General features: G+C 44.3%; 1 protein-coding gene across 1 annotated transcript in view; it reads right to left on the bottom strand.

Annotated features, from left to right (window-relative positions):
- Window positions 1-3,130: 3,130 nt before the first annotated feature.
- The window catches only part of LOC120062209, a 19,974-nt gene continuing 3,198 nt past the window's right edge, over window positions 3,131-19,906 (bottom strand). Inside the window, exons 2-5 of the mRNA XM_039012010.1 lie at window positions 9,564-10,381; window positions 8,672-9,165; window positions 8,101-8,216; window positions 3,131-3,186 (exon numbers count right to left, since the gene is read on the bottom strand). Of these exons, the coding sequence (XP_038867938.1) occupies window positions 3,131-3,186; window positions 8,101-8,216; window positions 8,672-9,165; window positions 9,564-10,381 (1,484 nt within the window). The remainder of the gene's footprint in view (window positions 3,187-8,100; window positions 8,217-8,671; window positions 9,166-9,563; window positions 10,382-19,906) is intronic.

The following is a 19,906-nucleotide window of genomic DNA, read 5'->3' as shown; positions in this document are numbered from 1 at the left end:
CCACCTCATTGATGTCTGACAGACAGAGGAGAATATATATATATAGAAGTTGCCCTCATTGTTCTCAGAGCTGGCAGAACCAGCCTTGTTGTATGACAGAGCGAGGAGAAATGCACTACATGACCAAAAGTATGTGGACACCTGATCGTCCAACATCTCATTCCAGAATCATGGGCATTAATATGGAGTTGGTCCCCCCATATACTGCTATAACAGCCTCTATTCTTCTGGGAAGGCTTTCCACTAGATGTTGGAACATTGCTGCTATAACAGCCTCCACTCTTCTGGAAAGGCTTTCCACTAGATGTTGGAACATTGCTGCTATAACAGCCTCTGCTCTTCTGGAAAGGCTTTCCACTAGATGTTGGAACATTGCTGCTATAACAGCCTCCACTCTTCTGGAAAGGCTTTCCACTAGATGTTGGAACATTGCTGCTATAACAGCCTCCACTCTTCTGGGAAGGCTTTCCACTAGATGTTGGAACATTGCTGCTATAACAGCCTCCATTCTTCTGGGAAGGCTTTCCACTAGATGTTGGAACATTGCTGCTATAACAGCCTCCACTCTTCTGGGAAGGCTTTCCACTAGATGTTGGAACATTGCTGCTATAACAGCCTCCACTCTTCTGGGAAGGCTTTCCACTAGATGTTGGAACATTGCTGCTATAACAGCCTCCACTCTTCTGGGAAGGCTTTCAACTAGATGTTGGAACATTGCTGCTATAACAGTCTCCACTCTTCTGGGAAGGCTTTCCACTAGATGTTGGAACATTGCTGCTATAACAGTCTCCACTCTTCTGGGAAGGCTTTCCACTAGATGTTGGAACATTGCTGCTATAACAGCCTCCACTCTTCTGGGAAGGCTTTCAACTAGATGTTGGAACATTGCTGCTATAACAGTCTCCACTCTTCTGGGAAGGCTTTCCACTAGATGTTGGAACATTGCTGCTATAACAGCCTCCACTCTTCTGGGAAGGCTTTCCACTAGATGTTGGAACATTGCTGCTATAACAGCCTCCACTCTTCTGGGAAGGCTTTCCACTAGATGTTGGAACATTGCTGCTATAACAGTCTCCACTCTTCTGGGAAGGCTTTCCACTAGATGTTGGAACATTGCTGCTATAACAGCCTCCACTCTTCTGGGAAGGCTTTCAACTAGATGTTGGAACATTGCTGCTATAACAGTCTCCACTCTTCTGGGAAGGCTTTCCACTAGATGTTGGAACATTGCTGCAATAACAGCCTCCACTCTTCTGGGAAGGCTGTCCACTAGATGTTGGAACATTGCTGCTATAACAGCCTCCATTCTTCTGGGAAGGCTTTCCACTAGATGTTGGAACATTGGTGCAGGGACTTGCTACCATTCAGCCACGAGCATTAGTGAGGTCGGACGCTGACGTTGGGCGATTAGTCCTGGCTCAGTCGACGTTCCAATTCATCCCAAAGGTGTTCAATGGGGTTGAGGTCAGGGCTCTGTGCAGGCCAGTCAAGTTCTTTCACACCGATCTCAACAAACCATTTCTGTATGGAGCTCTCTTTGTGCACGGAGGCATTGTCATGCTGAAACAGGAAGGGGCCTTCCCAAACTGTTGCCACAAAGTTGGAAGCACAGAATCGTCTAGAATGTCATTGTATGCTGTAGCGTTAAGATTTCCCTTCACTGGAACTAAGGGGCCTTCCCAGAATAGTGGAGGCTGTTATAGCAGCAAAGGGGGGGAACCAACTCCAAATTAATGACCATGATTTTGGAATAAGATGTTGGACTAGTTAGTCAACATACTTTTGATCATGTGGTGTATCTTCCCAACCTCCAGTGTCAGATCTCAGAGCTAAACAGATTCCTGTTGGATTAGTAGAGAGGGTCTGGCATCATGATCCCATTTGGCAGCGTCCTAGGGTTTATTAACATTCTGCAGCGTCCTAGGGGTTATTAACATTCTGCAGCGTCCTAGGGTTTATTAACATTCTGCAGCGTCCTAGGGGTTATTAACATTCTGCAGCGTCCTAGGGGTTATTAACATTCTGCAGCGTCCTAGGGGTTATTAACATTCTGCAGCGTCCTAGGGGTTATTAACATTCTGCAGCGTCCTAGGGGTTATTAACATTCTGCAGCGTCCTAGGGGTTATTAACATTCTGCAGCGTCCTAGGGGTTATTAACATTCTGCAGCGTCCTAGGGGTTATTAACATTCTGCAGCGTCCTAGGGGTTATTAACATTCTGCAGCGTCCTAGGGGTTATTAACATTCTGCAGCGTCCTAGGGGTTATTAACATTCTGCAGCGTCCTAGGGGTTATTAACATTCTGTAGCGTCCTAGGGGTTATTAACATTCTGCAGCGTCCTAGGGGTTATTAACATTCTGCAGCGTCCTAGGGGGTTATTAACATTCTGCAGCGTCCTAGGGGGTTATTAACATTCTGCAGCGTCCTAGGGGTTATTAACATTCTGCAGCGTCCTAGGGGGTTATTAACATTCTGCAGCGTCCTAGGGGTTATTAACATTCTGCAGCGTCCTAGGGGTTACTAACATTCTGCAGCGTCCTAGGGGTTATTAACATTCTGCAGCGTCCTAGGGGTTATTAACATTCTGCAGCATCCTAGGGGTTATTAACATTCTGCAGCGTCCTAGGGGTTATTAACATTCTGCAGCGTCCTAGGGGTTATTAACATTCTGCAGCGTCCCAGGGATTATTAACATTCTGCAGCGTCCTAGGGGTTATTAACATTCTGCAGCGTCCTAGGGGTTATTAACATTCTGCAGCGTCCTAGGGGGTTATTAACATTCTGCAGCGTCCTAGGGGTTATTAACATTCTGCAGCGTCCTAGGGGTTATTAACATTCTGCAGCGTCCTAGGGGTTATTAACATTCTGCAGCGTCCTAGGGGTTATTAACATTCTGCAGCGTCCTAGGGGTTATTAACATTCTGCAGCGTCCTAGGGGGTTATTAACATTCTGCAGCGTCCTAGGGGTTATTAACATTCTGCAGCGTCCTAGGGGTTATTAACATTCTGCAGCGTCCTAGGGGGTTATTAACATTCTGCAGCGTCCTAGGGGTTATTAACATTCTGTAGCGTCCTAGGGGTTATTAACATTCTGCAGCGTCCTAGGGGTTATTAACATTCTGCAGCGTCCTAGGGGTTATTAACATTCTGCAGCGTCCTAGGGGTTATTAACATTCTGTAGCGTCCTAGGGTTTATGAACATTTAGAAGACATTTTACCTCATGTTTTACATTTACGTCAATTAGCAGACGCTCTTTTCCAGAGCGATTTCCAGAAGCAATTAGAGTTCATCGCCTTGTTCAAAGGCACATCAACAGATTTTTCACCTTGTCCCCTCGGGGATTCGAACTAGCAACCTTTTGGTTACTGGCCCAAAACTCTAACCTCCACTCGTCATGAAACATATATCTAACCTCCGCTCGTCATGAAACATATCTAACCTCCGCTCGTCATGAAACATATACCTAACCTCCACTAGTCGTGAAACATATACCTAACCTCCACTCATCATGAACCATATATATCTAACCTCCACTCGTCGTGAAACATATACCTAACCTCCGCTCGTCGTGAAACATATATCTAACCTCCGCTCGTCGCGAAACATATATCTAACCTCCGCTCGTCATGAAACATATCTAACCTCCACTCGTCATGAAACATATACCTAACCTCCACTCGTCATGAAACATATACCTAACCTCCACTCGTCGCGAAACATATACCTTACCGCCACTCATCATGAAACATATCTAACCTCCACTCGTCATGAAACATATATCTAACCTCCGCTCGTCATGAAACATATATCTAACCTCCGCTCGTCATGAAACATATACCTAACCTCCACTCGTCGTGAAACATATACCTAACCTCCACTCGTCGTGAAACATATACCTAACCTCCACTCGTCGTGAAACATATACCTAACCTCCACTCGTCGTGAAACATATACCTAACCTCCACTCGTCGTGAAACATATACCTAACCTCCACTCGTCGTGAAACATATACCTAACCTCCACTCGTCGTGAAACATATACCTAACCTCCACTCGTCGTGAAACATATACCTAACCTCCACTCGTCGTGAAACATATACCTAACCTCCACTCGTCGTGAAACATATACCTAACCTCCACTCGTCGTGAAACATATACCTAACCTCCACTCGTCGTGAAACATATACCTAACCTCCACTCGTCGTGAAACATATACCTAACCTCCACTCGTCGTGAAACATATACCTAACCTCCACTCGTCGTGAAACATATACCTAACCTCCACTCGTCGTGAAACATATACCTAACCTCCACTCGTCGTGAAACATATACCTAACCTCCGCTCGTCGTGAAACATATACCTAACCTCCGCTCGTCGTGAAACATATACCTAACCTCCGCTCGTCATGAAACATATACCTAACCTCCGCTCGTCATGAAACATATACCTAACCTCCACTCGTCATGAAACATATACCTAACCTCCGCTCGTCATGAAACATATACCTAACCTCCACTCGTCGTGAAACATATACCTAACCTCCACTCGTCATGAAACATATACCTAACCTCCACTCGTCGTGAACCATATATATCTAACCTCCACTCGGCGTGAAACATATACCTAACCGCCACTCATCATGAACCATATATATCTAACCTCCACTCGTCGTGAAACATATACCTAACCTCCACTCGTCATGAAACATATATCTAACCTCCGCTCGTCGTGAAACATATACCTAACCTCCACTCGTCATGAACCATAAATATATCTTACCTCCACTCGTCATGAAACATATATCTAACCTCCACTCGTCGTGAAACATATATCTAACCTCCACTCGTCGTGAAACATATATCTAACCTCCACTCGTCATGAAACATATACCTAACCTCCACTCGTCATGAACCATAAATATATCTTACCTCCACTCGTCATGAACCATATATATATCTTACCTCCACTCGTCATGAACCATATATATATCTAACCTCGACTCGTCATGAAACATATACCTAACCTCGACTCGTCATGAACCATAAATATACCTAACCTCAACTCGTCATGAACCATATATATATCTTACCTCCACTCGTCATGAACCATATATATATATATCTTACCTCCACTCATCATGAACCATATATATATCTAACCTCCACTCGTCGTGAAACATATACCTAACCTCCACTCGTCGTGAAACATATACCTAACCTCCACTCGTCGTGAAACATATACCTAACCTCCACTCGTCATGAAACATATACCTAACCTCCACTCGTCATGAAACATATATCTAACCTCCACTCGTCATGAAACATATATCTAACCTCCACTCGTCGTGAAACATATACCAAACCTCCACTCGTCGTGAAACATATACCTAACCTCCACTCGTCATGAACCATATATATCTAACCTCCACTCGTCATGAAACATATACCTAACCTCCACTCGTCGTGAAACATATACCTAACCTCCACTCGTCGTGAAACATATACCTAACCTCCACTCGTCGTGAAACATATACCTAACCTCCACTCGTCGTGAAACATATACCTAACCTCCACTCGTCGTGAAACATATACCTAACCTCCACTCGTCGTGAAACATATACCTAACCTCCACTCGTCGTGAAACATATATCTAACCTCCACTCGTCGTGAAACATATATCTAACCTCCACTCGTCATGAAACATATACCTAACCTCCACTCGTCATGAAACATATACCTAACCTCCACTCGTCATGAAACATATACCTAACCTCCACTCGTCATGAAACATATACCTAACCTCCACTCGTCGTGAAACATATACCTAACCGCCACTCGTCGTGAAACATATACCTAACCGCCACTCATCATGAACCATATATATCTAACCTCCACTCGTTGTGAAACATATACCTAACCTCCACTCGTCGTGAAACATATATCTAACCTCCACTCGTCGTGAAACATATACCTAACCTCCACTCGTCATGAAACATATACCTAACCTCCGCTCGTCATGAAACATATACCTAACCTCCACTCGTCATGAAACATATACCTAACCTCCACTCGTCATGAAACATATACCTAACCTCCACTCGTCATGAAACATATACCTAACCTCCACTCGTCATGAAACGTATACCTAACCTCCACTCGTCATGAAACATATACCTAACCTCCGCTCGTCATGAAACATATACCTAACCTCCACTCGTCGTGAAACATATACCTAACCTCCACTCGTCATGAAACATATACCTAACCTCCACTCGTCATGAACCATATCTAACCTCCACTCGTCGTGAAACATATACCTAACCGCCACTTATCATGAACCATATATATCTAACCTCCACTCGTCGTGAAACATATACCTAACCTCCACTCGTCATGAAACATATACCTAACCTCCACTCGTCATGAAACATATACCTAACCTCCACTCGTCGTGAAACATATATCTAACCTCCGCTCGTCATGAAACATATATCTAACCTCCACTCGTCGTGAAACATATATCTAACCTCCACTCGTCGTGAAACATATACCTAACCTCCACTCGTCATGAAACATATATCTAACCTCCACTCGTCATGAAACATATACCTAACCTCCACTCGTCATGAACCATAAATATATCTTACCTCCACTCGTCATGAACCATATATATATATCTTACCTCCACTCGTCATGAACCATATATATATCTAACCTCCACTCGTCATGAAACATATACCTAACCTCGACTCGTCATGAACCATAAATATACCTAACCTCGACTCGTCATGAACCATATATATATCTTACCTCCACTCGTCATGAACCATATATATATCTTCCCTCCACTCGTCATGAACCATATATATATATATCTTACCTCCACTCGTCATGAACCATATATATATATATCTTACCTCCACTCGTCATGAACCATATATATCTAACCTCCACTCGTCATGAACCATATATATCTAACCTCCACTCGTCATGAAACATATACCTAACCTCCACTCGTCATGAACCATATCTAACCTCCACTCGTCGTGAAACATATACCTAACCGCCACTTATCATGAACCATATATATCTAACCTCCACTCGTCGTGAAACATATACCTAACCTCCACTCGTCATGAAACATATACCTAACCTCCACTCGTCATGAAACATATACCTAACCTCCACTCGTCGTGAAACATATATCTAACCTCCGCTCGTCATGAAACATATATCTAACCTCCACTCGTCGTGAAACATATATCTAACCTCCACTCGTCGTGAAACATATACCTAACCTCCACTCGTCATGAAACATATATCTAACCTCCACTCGTCATGAAACATATACCTAACCTCCACTCGTCATGAACCATAAATATATCTTACCTCCACTCGTCATGAACCATATATATATATCTTACCTCCACTCGTCATGAACCATATATATATATCTTACCTCCACTCGTCATGAACCATATATATATCTAACCTCCACTCGTCATGAAACATATACCTAACCTCGACTCGTCATGAACCATAAATATACCTAACCTCGACTCGTCATGAACCATATATATATCTTACCTCCACTCGTCATGAACCATATATATATCTTCCCTCCACTCGTCATGAACCATATATATATATATCTTACCTCCACTCGTCATGAACCATATATATATATATATCTTACCTCCACTCGTCATGAACCATATATATCTAACCTCCACTCGTCATGAACCATATATATCTAACCTCCACTCGTCATGAAACATATATCTAACCTCCACTCGTCATGAACCATATATATCTAACCTCCACTCGTCATGAACCATATATATCTAACCTCCACTCGTCATGAACCATATATATCTTACCTCCACTCATCATGAAATATATATATCTAACCTCCACTCGTCATGAACCATATATATATCTTACCTCCACTCATCATGAACCATATATATCTTACCTCCACTCGTCGTGAACCATATATATCTTACCTCCACTCGTCGTGAACCATATATATCTTACCTCCACTCATCATGAACCATATATATCTAACATATATATATATATATATGTATATATCTTACCTCCACTCATGCCACATATCTTGGCCACCTGTGCCCGACACCAGCTCTCCTGTTGGGGGAACCAAGCCACGACGTAGGTCCCGATGTCTGGAATACACTTCAGCTCTGCTAAACCACTGCAAGACAACCAGGGTTGAGAAAATGACTACATGTAAAGGACTTGGGTAAAGTCCTGTTTTAGACTGGCGCTCTGCTTAAAAGTAGTGCACTACATCAGGAATAGGGTTCCATTTAGGACACACCCTGAGTGTGTCTACTATATTTCTTACACCAATCCAATGCTTCTTCAGAGGGAGTGAATAAGAGCACACTGAGGAAAGGATACTACGGAGTACAAATGTTAGCTCAATGTGGCACCATTGGGCCCTGGTGAAAAGTAGTGCACTATATAGGGAATAGGGTACCATTGGGCCCCGGTGAAAAGTAGTGCACTATATAGGGAATAGGGTACCATTGGGCCCCAGGGAAAAGTAGTACACTATATAGGGAATAGGGTACCATTGGGCCCTGGTGAAAAGTAGTGCACTATATAGGGAATAGGGTACCATCTTGGACACCCAATATAACTCACTCAGTGTTGAGGTCCTCCAGCTGGAGGGTGGCGTCGGCCTGTTGGATGTAGAAGTTCCCAGGATGCACCACGTGACTCACCACCACTGCCGTCTCCTCAAACTTACGGATCTGGAACTCTGGAATGTTCAGACACTGGTTGCCCGGGGTAACAAAGGAACAACAGTTCTGGAATCTCTGGAGTTCTGGAGTCCGACTGATGGTGTTGATATCGTCCTGAACCTCCCCCGTCACATGTCCCTCTTTGATCTGTAGGCTGTGGATGGATGGAGCTGGGGGGTGGAGGGTCGTGTTAGAGATTTCTACACTCTGACACTGGACACTAGCGGCAGACATCTTGTTCTCTGAGGTGGTGATGACGTCAGAGGAAGGACCGCTCCTTGTCGCCTCGGTAAAGACGTCTCCTATATCCCAGAGCTCTGTCTTGGTGGCAATGATACAGCTGAAGATCAGAGAGCCTCCAGACTCCACACGCTTTACTGTGAACACCGGGGCCTGGGAGGGGAGGATAGGAGATGGTAGGGTAGGATAGGAGAGGGTAGGATAGGAGATGGTAGGATAGGAGAGGGTAGGATATGAGATGGTAGGGTAGGATAGGAGAGGGTAGGATAGGAGAGGGTAGGGTAGGATAGGAGAGGGTAGGGTAGGAGAGGGTAGGATAAGAGATGGTAGGGTAGGAGAAGATAGGAGAGGGTAGGGTAAGAGAGGGTAGGATAAGTAGGGTAAGAGAGGGTAGGGTAGGAGAGGAGATGGTAGGAGGGGATAGGGAAAGAGAGGGTAGGGTAAGAGAGGACATGATTAACTTGAATGTCCCGAGGTGAAAATTGTTTTAGACACACAGTAGTGCTGTATATAAAATAGAGACTTTACATTACACTCAACATAATACATACATATTGGTTCAGCTGGTTATCCGGCAGCTCTGAGAACAGCTCCTTCTTCAGGACACTGAGGTTCTTAGTTTCTAGAACATTCTTAATTTCCTGGGCATGCTTGGTTTCCGTGGTGGGGTCAGAGGTCGTTGCCGGGGCGGTGGAATCAGAGGTGGTGTACTGGAAGAAAGCAGTCAACTCCATGGATGGCTCGTTCCTGCAGTTGGTTCGCAGGAATTGCATGAGCTGAGAGGAAGTTTGCTTCTGGTGCTGTACTCTGGTGTCACTTCCTGGATCTAGAGGGGGAGGAGCCAGGGCTGTCATCTGGTTGGCTGGGTTACTGAACCCTGAGAGGAGCTCACCTGGGACAGGTAGACCGAGATCTGTTGCTCCAGGTGTTTGTGTGATTCGACTGTTCTCTTTGATTTGAGTGGTTGTAACCGTCGTTGTAGTCGGCTGCTGCGGTGTCTTCTCCTTGGAGATAAAGATCCCATCGTCTTTGGTCAGATTCAGACTGGCTACGCTGGTTGAGGAGCTGGGGATTGGGAGCTTTGCCACTTTGCTGGAGGAGGAGATGCTGCATATAAAGACCTGGTCCTTCTGGAAGCCCTCATCTTGAGAGGAGGAAGAGGAGCAGAAGAGTTTGAGTTGCTGTAGGGACAGCAAGGCTCCCAGCATCTGCACTGCCTTGGTGATGGAGCCGGCCATGAGGACGTTCTGCAGCATGGGACCAAACTTCAGCACGTCTGACGATGTCCTGATGCCTCGGTCTCTGGATAGCGCTGGCTGCAACAGGCTGTTTAGCTGTCTGGTGGAAGCTGGGACACTGAATTGTGGATCTGTGGAGCCAATGGCAGGGGGGGAGAAAATATCCTTAAGAAATACAGACCATCCCAAATGTTCCCTTGTACCAAGGTTCCCCCTGGGTGCCCATTTGAGTTGTTGCCTTAGCAACACAGCAGATTTAAAATTAAAATAAAATAGCAAGCTTTGATTATTTAAAAAAAATCAGCTGTATAGTGCTAGGGGAAAAACTAAGACGTTCACCCAGTGTGGGGGGGGGGGGGGGGGGGGCAGAACAGAGTTAGGGGATCCTTGCTTTAGACCAGTGGCCACCACTAAGGGAAGTTGAATCAAGAAAGTATTCAGACCCCTTGACTTTTTCAACATTTTGTTACGTTACAGCCTTATTCTAAAATTGATTCAATTGTTTCCTCCCCTCAATCTACACACAATATCACATTAGTTTTCAGACCCTTTACTCAGTACTTTGTTGAAGCACCTTTGGCAGCGATTACAGCCTTGAGTCTTCTTGGTTATGACGCTACAAGCTTGACAAATCAAATCAAGTTTATTTTATATAGCCCTTCGTACATCAGCTAATATCTCGAAGTGCTGTACAGAAACCCAGCCTAAAACCCCAAACAATGCAGGTGTAGAAGCACGGTGGCTAGGAAAAACTCCCTAGAAAGGCCAAAACCTAGGAAGAAACCTAGAGAGGAACCAGGCTATGAGGGGTGGCCAGTCCTCTTCTGGCTGTGCCGGGTGGAGATTATAACAGAACATGGCCAAGATGTTCAAAATGTTCATAAGTGACAAGCATGGTCAAATAATAATCAGGAATAAATGTCAGTTGGCTTTTCATAGCCGATCATTAAGAGTTGAAAACAGCAGGTCTGGGACAGGTAGGGGTTCCATAACCGCAGGCAGAACAGTTGAAACTGGAACAGCAGCAAGGCCAGGTGGACTGGGGACAGCAAGGAGTCATCATGCCCGGTAGTCCTGACGTATGGTCCTAGGGCTCAGTTCCTCCGAGAGAGAGAAAGAAAGAGAGAAGGAGAGAATTAGAGAGAGCCAAGATTTTCAAAATGTTCATAAATGACAAGCATGGTCAAATAATAATCAGGAATAAATGTCAGTTGACACACCTGTATTTGAGGAATTTCTCACATTCTTCTCTGCACAACCTCTCAAGCTCTGTCAGGTTGGATGAGGAGCGTCACTGCACAGCTATTTTCAGGTCACTCCAGAGATGTTCGATCGGGTTCAAGTCCAGGCTCTGGCTGGGCCAATCAAGAACATTCAGAGACTTGTCCCAAAGCCACTCCTGCGTTGTCTTGGCTGTGTGTTTAGGGTCGTTGTCCTGTTGGAAGGTGAACCTTCGCCCCAGTCTAAGGTCCTGAGCACTCTGGAGCAGGTTTTCATCAAGGATCTCTCTGTACTTCGCTCCATTCATCTTTCTCTTGATCCTGACTAGTCTCCCAGTCCCTGAAAAACATCCTTACAGCACGATGCTGCCACCATGCTTCACCGTCGGGATGTTGCCAGGTTTCTTCCAGACAATCAAGTGAATTTACCACAGGTGGACTCCAATCAAGTTGTAGAAACATCTCAAGGATGATCAATGGAAACAGGATGCATCTGAGCTCAATGTCGAGTCTCATAGAAAAGGGTCTGAATACTTATGTAAATAAGGCATTGGCAAATAAATTATAAAAACCTGTTTTCTTTGTCATTATGGGGTGTGTAGAGTATGTAGATTTAGGGGAAAAAACATTTTACTCAATTTTTGAAAAGGCTGTAACGTAACAAAATGTGTAAAAAAGTCAAGGGGTCTGAATACTTTCCGAATGCCCTGGATACCGATTAAAAATATAAATGGTATGAGAAGAACACCATTGGCAGGGCAATTCACAGACAATATGCAGTCATAATGTATTTGGCCTACTGCACAAACCTTATTGCTCTAGATCTGTTGTTAAAATGGTTAACGTTACAACGGCTCACACTTCTTAAGTCCTGTTTTAAAAACAGCATCGGAGTGGTAGAGCTCTGCTTTCGTTGGGACTCAAAGTGATCTGGGCTCAGAAAAGGTTGGTGACCTTCGACCCCTCACACTTGTGGAGATAAGAGAAGATTCCAGTGTGTAATTACTCCGGGGCAGTATACCGTCTACCGGTGTATTTGGAAATAGCCACAGGATGGTTTATCAATACCATCAAAACTCATTTTTTTAACTTTTTCAATGCACTTTAATATTTGTAGCTATTTTTTTTAAAGTAAATACTTGCAGTCAACTTGTGCAATGCGTTAGGATATAAAGCAGCATTCGTATGTCACCAGTCTCATTATGAAGCTTATTTAGTTCCCCAGCACGGTTGAGACAGTCACGTGTTTGTTTGTAAACGGGAGAAAGCAGGAGAAGGTGAGTCCAGCCGTGTATTGACAGGGGTCGTGTTTTATATTGAAAGTCAAGTGTTTTTTTTGCTTCAATAGTGGTCAGACGTGCAACTAGAAATTTCCTTCACCCAAAATACATCAGTGCAACACATTCGGCAGAAAAAATGCTTAATTTTCATCAGATGACAACAGAAACGCAATTCGGATGGCAGCCACACATGTAAATGAGCATATCATGAAAAAGCAAGGTATTTTTTGCAAAAAGATGATTGGCCATCATTTTTAAAATGGCCTACCGTAAACCTTATTGTGTACTAAACCGGTACTACCATAAACCGTATTGTGTACTAAACCGGTACTACCGTAAACCGTATTGTGTACTAAACCGGTACTACCGTAAACCGTATTGTGTACTAAACCGGTACTACCGTAAACCTTATTGTGTACTAAACCGGTACTACCGTAAACCGTATTGTGTACTAAACCGGTACTACCGTAAACCGTATTGTGTACTAAACCGGTACTACCGTAAACCGTATTGTGTACTAAACCGGTACTACCGTAAACCTTATTGTGTACTAAACCGGTACTACCGTAAACCGTATTGTGTACTAAACCGGTACTACCGTAAACCTTATTGTGTACTAAACCGGTACTACCGTAAACCGTATTGTGTACTAAACCGGTACTACCGTAAACCGTATTGTGTACTAAACCGGTACTACCGTAAACCTTATTGTGTACTAAACCGGTACTACCGTAAACCGTATTGTATACTAAACCGGTACTACCGTAAACCGTATTGTGTACTAAACCGGTACTACCGTAAACCTTATTGTGTACTAAACCGGTACTACCGTAAACCTTAGTGTACTAAACCGGTACTACCGTAAACCTTAGTGTACTAAACCGGTACTACCGTATTGTGTACTAAACCGGTACTACCGTAAACCTTATTGCGTACTAAACCGGTACTACCGTAAACCTTATTGCGTACTAAACCGGTACTACCGTAAACCGTATTGCGTACTAAACCGGTACTACCGTAAACCTTATTGCGTACTAAACCGGTACTACCGTAAACCGTATTGCGTACTAAACCGGTACTACCGTAAACCGTATTGCGTACTAAACCGGTACTACCGTAAACCTTATTGCGTACTAAACCTGTACTACCGTAAACCGTATTGCGTACTAAACCGGTACTACCGTAAACCGTATTGCGTACTAAACCGGTACTACCGTAAACCGTATTGCGTACTAAACCGGTACTACCGTAAACCGTATTGCGTACTAAACCGGTACTACCGTAAACCGTATTGCGTACTAAACCGGTACTACCGTAACCTATGCGTACTAAACCGGTACTACCGTAACCTTATTGCGTACTAAACCGGTACTACCGTAAACCGTATTGCGTACTAAACCGGTACTACCGTAAACCGTATTGCGTACTAAACCGGTACTACCGTAAACCGTATTGCGTACTAAACCGGTACTACCGTAAACCGTATTGCGTACTAAACCGGTACTACCGTAAACCGTATTGCGTACTAAACCGGTACTACCGTAAACCGTATTGCGTACTAAACCGGTACTACCGTAAACCGTATTGCGTACTAAACCGGTACTACCGTAAACCGTATTGCGTACTAAACCGGTACTACCGTAAACCGTATTGCGTACTAAACCGGTACTACCGTAAACCGTATTGCGTACTAAACCGGTACTACCGTAAACCGTATTGCGTACTAAACCGGTACTACCGTAAACCGTATTGCGTACTAAACCGGTACTACCGTAAACCGTATTGCGTACTAAACCGGTACTACCGTAAACCGTATTGCGTACTAAACCGGTACTACCGTAAACCGTATTGCGTACTAAACCGGTACTACCGTAAACCGTATTGCGTACTAAACCGGTACTACCGTAAACCGTATTGCGTACTAAACCGGTACTACCGTAAACCGTATTGCGTACTAAACCGGTACTACCGTAAACCGTATTGCGTACTAAACCCGGTACTACCGTAAACCGTATTGCGTACTAAACCGGTACTACCGTAAACCTTATTGCGTACTAAACCGGTACTACCGTAAACCTTATTGCGTACTAAACCGGTACTACCGTAAACCGTATTGCGTACTAAACCGGTACTACCGTAAACCGTATTGCGTACTAAACCGGTACTACCGTAAAACCGTATTGCGTACTAAACCGGTACTACCGTAAACCGTATTGCGTACTAAACCGGTACTACCGTAAACCGTATTGCGTACTAAACCGGTACTACCGTAACCGTATTGCGTACTAAACCGGTACTACCGTAAACCGTATTGCGTACTAAACCGGTACTACCGTAAACCGTATTGCGTACTAAACCGGTACTACCGTAAACCTTATTGCGTACTAAACCGGTACTACCGTAAACCGTATTGCGTACTAAACCGGTACTACCGTAAACCGTATTGCGTACTAAACCGGTACTACCGTAAACCGTATTGCGTACTAAACCGGTACTACCGTAAACCTTATTGCGTACTAAACCGGTCCTACCGTAAACCTTATTGCGTACTAAACCGGTCCTACCGTAAACCTTATTGCGTACTAAACCGGTCCTACCGTAAACCTTATTGCGTACTAAACCGGTCCTACCGTAAACCTTATTGCGTACTAAACCGGTCCTACCGTAAACCTTATTGCGTACTAAACCGGTCCTACCGTAAACCGTATTGCGTACTAAACCGGTACTACCGTAAACCTTATTGCGTACTAAACCGGTACTACCGTAAACCTTATTGCGTACTAAACCGGTACTACCGTAAACCTTATTGCGTACTAAACCGGTACTACCGTAAACCTTATTGCGTACTAAACCGGTACTACCGTAAACCGTATTGCGTACTAAACCGGTACTACCGTAAACCGTATTGCGTACTAAACCGGTACTACCGTAAACCGTATTGCGTACTAAACCGGTACTACCGTAAACCGTATTGCGTACTAAACCGGTACTACCGTAAACCGTATTGCGTACTAAACCGGTACTACCGTAAACCGTATTGTGTACTAAACCGGTACTACCGTAAACCGTATTGTGTACTAAACCGGTACTACCGTAAACCGTATTGTGTACTAAACCGGTACTACCGTAAACCTTATTGTGTACTAAACCGGTACTACCGTAAACCGTATTGTGTACTAAACCGGTACTACCGTAAACCGTATTGTGTACTAAACCGGTACTACCGTAAACCGTATTGTGTACTAAACCGGTACTACCGTAAACCTTATTGTGTACTAAACCGGTACTACCGTAAACCGTATTGTGTACTAAACCGGTACTACCGTAAACCTTATTGTGTACTAAACCGGTACTACCGTAAACCGTATTGTGTACTAAACCGGTACTACCGTAAACCGTATTGTGTACTAAACCGGTACTACCGTAAACCTTATTGTGTACTAAACCGGTACTACCGTAAACCGTATTGTGTACTAAACCGGTACTACCGTAAACCGTATTGTGTACTAAACCGGTACTACCGTAAACCTTATTGTGTACTAAACCGGTACTACCGTAAACCTTAGTGTACTAAACCGGTACTACCGTAAACCTTAGTGTACTAAACCGGTACTACCGTATTGTGTACTAAACCGGTACTACCGTAAACCTTATTGCGTACTAAACCGGTACTACCGTAAACCTTATTGCGTACTAAACCGGTACTACCGTAAACCGTATTGCGTACTAAACCGGTACTACCGTAAACCTTATTGCGTACTAAACCGGTACTACCGTAAACCGTATTGCGTACTAAACCGGTACTACCGTAAACCGTATTGCGTACTAAACCGGTACTACCGTAAACCGTATTGCGTACTAAACCGGTACTACCGTAAACCGTATTGCGTACTAAACCGGTACTACCGTAAACCGTATTGCGTACTAAACCGGTACTACCGTAAACCGTATTGCGTACTAAACCGGTACTACCGTAAACCGTATTGCGTACTAAACCGGTACTACCGTAAACCTTATTGCGTACTAAACCGGTACTACCGTAAACCTTATTGCGTACTAAACCGGTACTACCGTAAACCGTATTGCGTACTAAACCGGTACTACCGTAAACCGTATTGCGTACTAAACCGGTACTACCGTAAACCGTATTGCGTACTAAACCGGTACTACCGTAAACCGTATTGCGTACTAAACCGGTACTACCGTAAACCGTATTGCGTACTAAACCGGTACTACCGTAAACCGTATTGCGTACTAAACCGGTACTACCGTAAACCGTATTGCGTACTAAACCGGTACTACCGTAAACCGTATTGCGTACTAAACCGGTACTACCGTAAACCGTATTGCGTACTAAACCGGTACTACCGTAAACCGTATTGCGTACTAAACCGGTACTACCGTAAACCGTATTGCGTACTAAACCGGTACTACCGTAAACCGTATTGCGTACTAAACCGGTACTACCGTAAACCGTATTGCGTACTAAACCGGTACTACCGTAAACCGTATTGCGTACTAAACCGGTACTACCGTAAACCTTATTGCGTACTAAACCGGTACTACCGTAAACCTTATTGCGTACTAAACCGTACTGACCGTAAACCTTATTGCGTACTAAACCGGTACTACCGTAAACCGTATTGCGTACTAAACCGGTCCTACCGTAAACCGTATTGCGTACTAAACCGTCCCTACGTAACCTGGTAAACCGTATTGCGTACTAAACCGGTCCTACCGTAAACCGTATTGCGTACTAAAACCGGTCCTACCGTAAACCGTATTGCGTACTAAACCGTTCCTACCGTAAACCGTATTGCGTACTAAACCGGTCCTACCGTAAACCGTATTGCGTACTAAACCGGTCCTACCGTAAACCGTATTGCGTACTAAACCGGTCCTACCGTAAACCGTATTGCGTACTAAACCGGTCCTACCGTAAACCGTATTGCGTACTAAACCGGTCCTACCGTAAACCGTATTGCGTACTAAACCGGTCCTACCGTAAACCTTATTGCGTACTAAACCGGTCCTACCGTAAACCTTATTGCGTACTAAACCGGTCCTACCGTAAACCTTATTGCGTACTAAACCGGTCCTACCGTAAACCTTATTGCGTACTAAACCGGTCCTACCGTAAACCTTATTGCGTACTAAACCGGTCCTACCGTAAACCTTATTGCGTACTAAACCGGTACTACCGTAAACCTTATTGCGTACTAAACCGGTACTATACCGTAAACCTTATTGCGTACTAAACCGGTACTACCGTAAACCTTATTGCGTACTAAACCGGTACTACCGTAAACCTTATTGCGTACTAAACCGGTACTACCGTAAACCGTATTGCGTACTAAACCGGTACTACCGTAAACCGTATTGCGTACTAAACCGGTACTACCGTAAACCGTATTGCGTACTAAACCGGTACTACCGTAAACCGTATTGCGTACTAAACCGGTACTACCGTAAACCGTATTGCGTACTAAACCGGTACTACCGTAAACCGTATTGCGTACTAAACCGGTACTACCGTAAACCGTATTGCGTACTAAACCGGTACTACCGTAAACCTTATTGCGTACTAAACCGGTACTACCGTAAACCGTATTGCGTACTAAACCGGTACTACCGTAAACCGTATTGCGTACTAAACCGGTACTACCGTAAACCGTATTGCGTACTAAACCGGTACTACCGTAAACCGTATTGCGTACTAAACCGGTACTACCGTAAACCGTATTGCGTACTAAACCGGTACTACCGTAAACCGTATTGCGTACTAAACCGGTACTACCGTAAACCGTATTGCGTACTAAACCGGTACTACCGTAAACCGTATTGCGTACTAAACCGGTACTACCGTAAACCGTATTGCGTACTAAACCGTACTACCGTAAACCGTATTGCGTACTAAACCGGTACTACCGTAAACCGTATTGCGTACTAAACCGGTACTACCGTAAACCGTATTGCGTACTAACCGGTACTAACCGTAAACCGTATTGCGTACTAAACCGGTACTACCGTAAACCGTATTGCGTACTAAACCGGTACTACCGTAAACCGTATTGCGTACTAAACCGGTACTACCGTAAACCGTATTGCGTACTAAACCGGTACTACCGTAAACCGTATTGCGTACTAAACCGGTACTACCGTAAACCGTATTGACCGTAAACCGTATTGCGTACTAAACCGGTACTACCGTAAACCGTATTGCGTACTAAACCGGTACTACCGGAAAACCGTAGTGCGTACTAAACCGTCCTACCGTAAACCTTATTGCGTACTAAACCGGTCCTACCGTAAACCTTATTGCGTACTAAACCGGTCCTACCGTAAACCTTATTGCGTACTAAACCGGTCCTAGCCGTAAAACATTATTGCGTACTAAACCGGTCCTACCGTAAACCTTATTGCGTACTAAACCGGTCCTACCGTAAACCTTATTGCGTACTAAACCGGTCCTACCGTAAACCTTATTGCGTACTAAACCGGTCCTACCGTAAACCTTATTGCGTACTAAACCGGTCCTACCGTAAACCTTATTGCGTACTAAACGGTCCTACCGTAAACCGTATTGCGTACTAAACGGTCCTACCGTAAACCGTATGCGTACTAAACCGGTCTACCGTAAACCTTATTGCGTACTAAACCGGTCCCTACCGTAAACCTTATTGCGTACTAAACCGGTACTACCGTAAACCTTATTGCGTACTAAACCGGTACTACCGTAAACCGTATTGCGTACTAAACCGGTACTACCGTAAACCGTATTGCGTACTAAACCGGTACTACCGTAAACCGTATTGCGTACTAAACCGTACTACCGTAAACCGTATTGCGTACTAAACCGGTACTACCGTAAACCGTATTGCGTACTAAACCGGTACTACCGTCTACCGAAACCGTTATTGCGTATAAACCGGTACTACCGTAAACCGGACTAAACGCGTACTAAACCGGTACTACGTTAAACCTATTGCTACTAAACCACACGCGTCACTACCCGTAAACTATGCGTACTAAACCGGTCCTACGTAAACCGTTATTGCGTACTAAAACCGGTCCTACCGTAAACCTTATTGCGTACTAAACCGGTCCTACCGTAAACCTTATTGCTACTAAACCGTCCTACCGTACCTTATTGCGT

Source organism: Salvelinus namaycush, chromosome 17 (genome assembly GCF_016432855.1).
Source record: "Salvelinus namaycush isolate Seneca chromosome 17, SaNama_1.0, whole genome shotgun sequence".
Classification (NCBI taxonomy): domain Eukaryota; kingdom Metazoa; phylum Chordata; class Actinopteri; order Salmoniformes; family Salmonidae; genus Salvelinus; species Salvelinus namaycush.
Note: the sequence above shows the minus strand (reverse complement) of the source record. Positions and strands in the feature narration are given on the sequence as shown.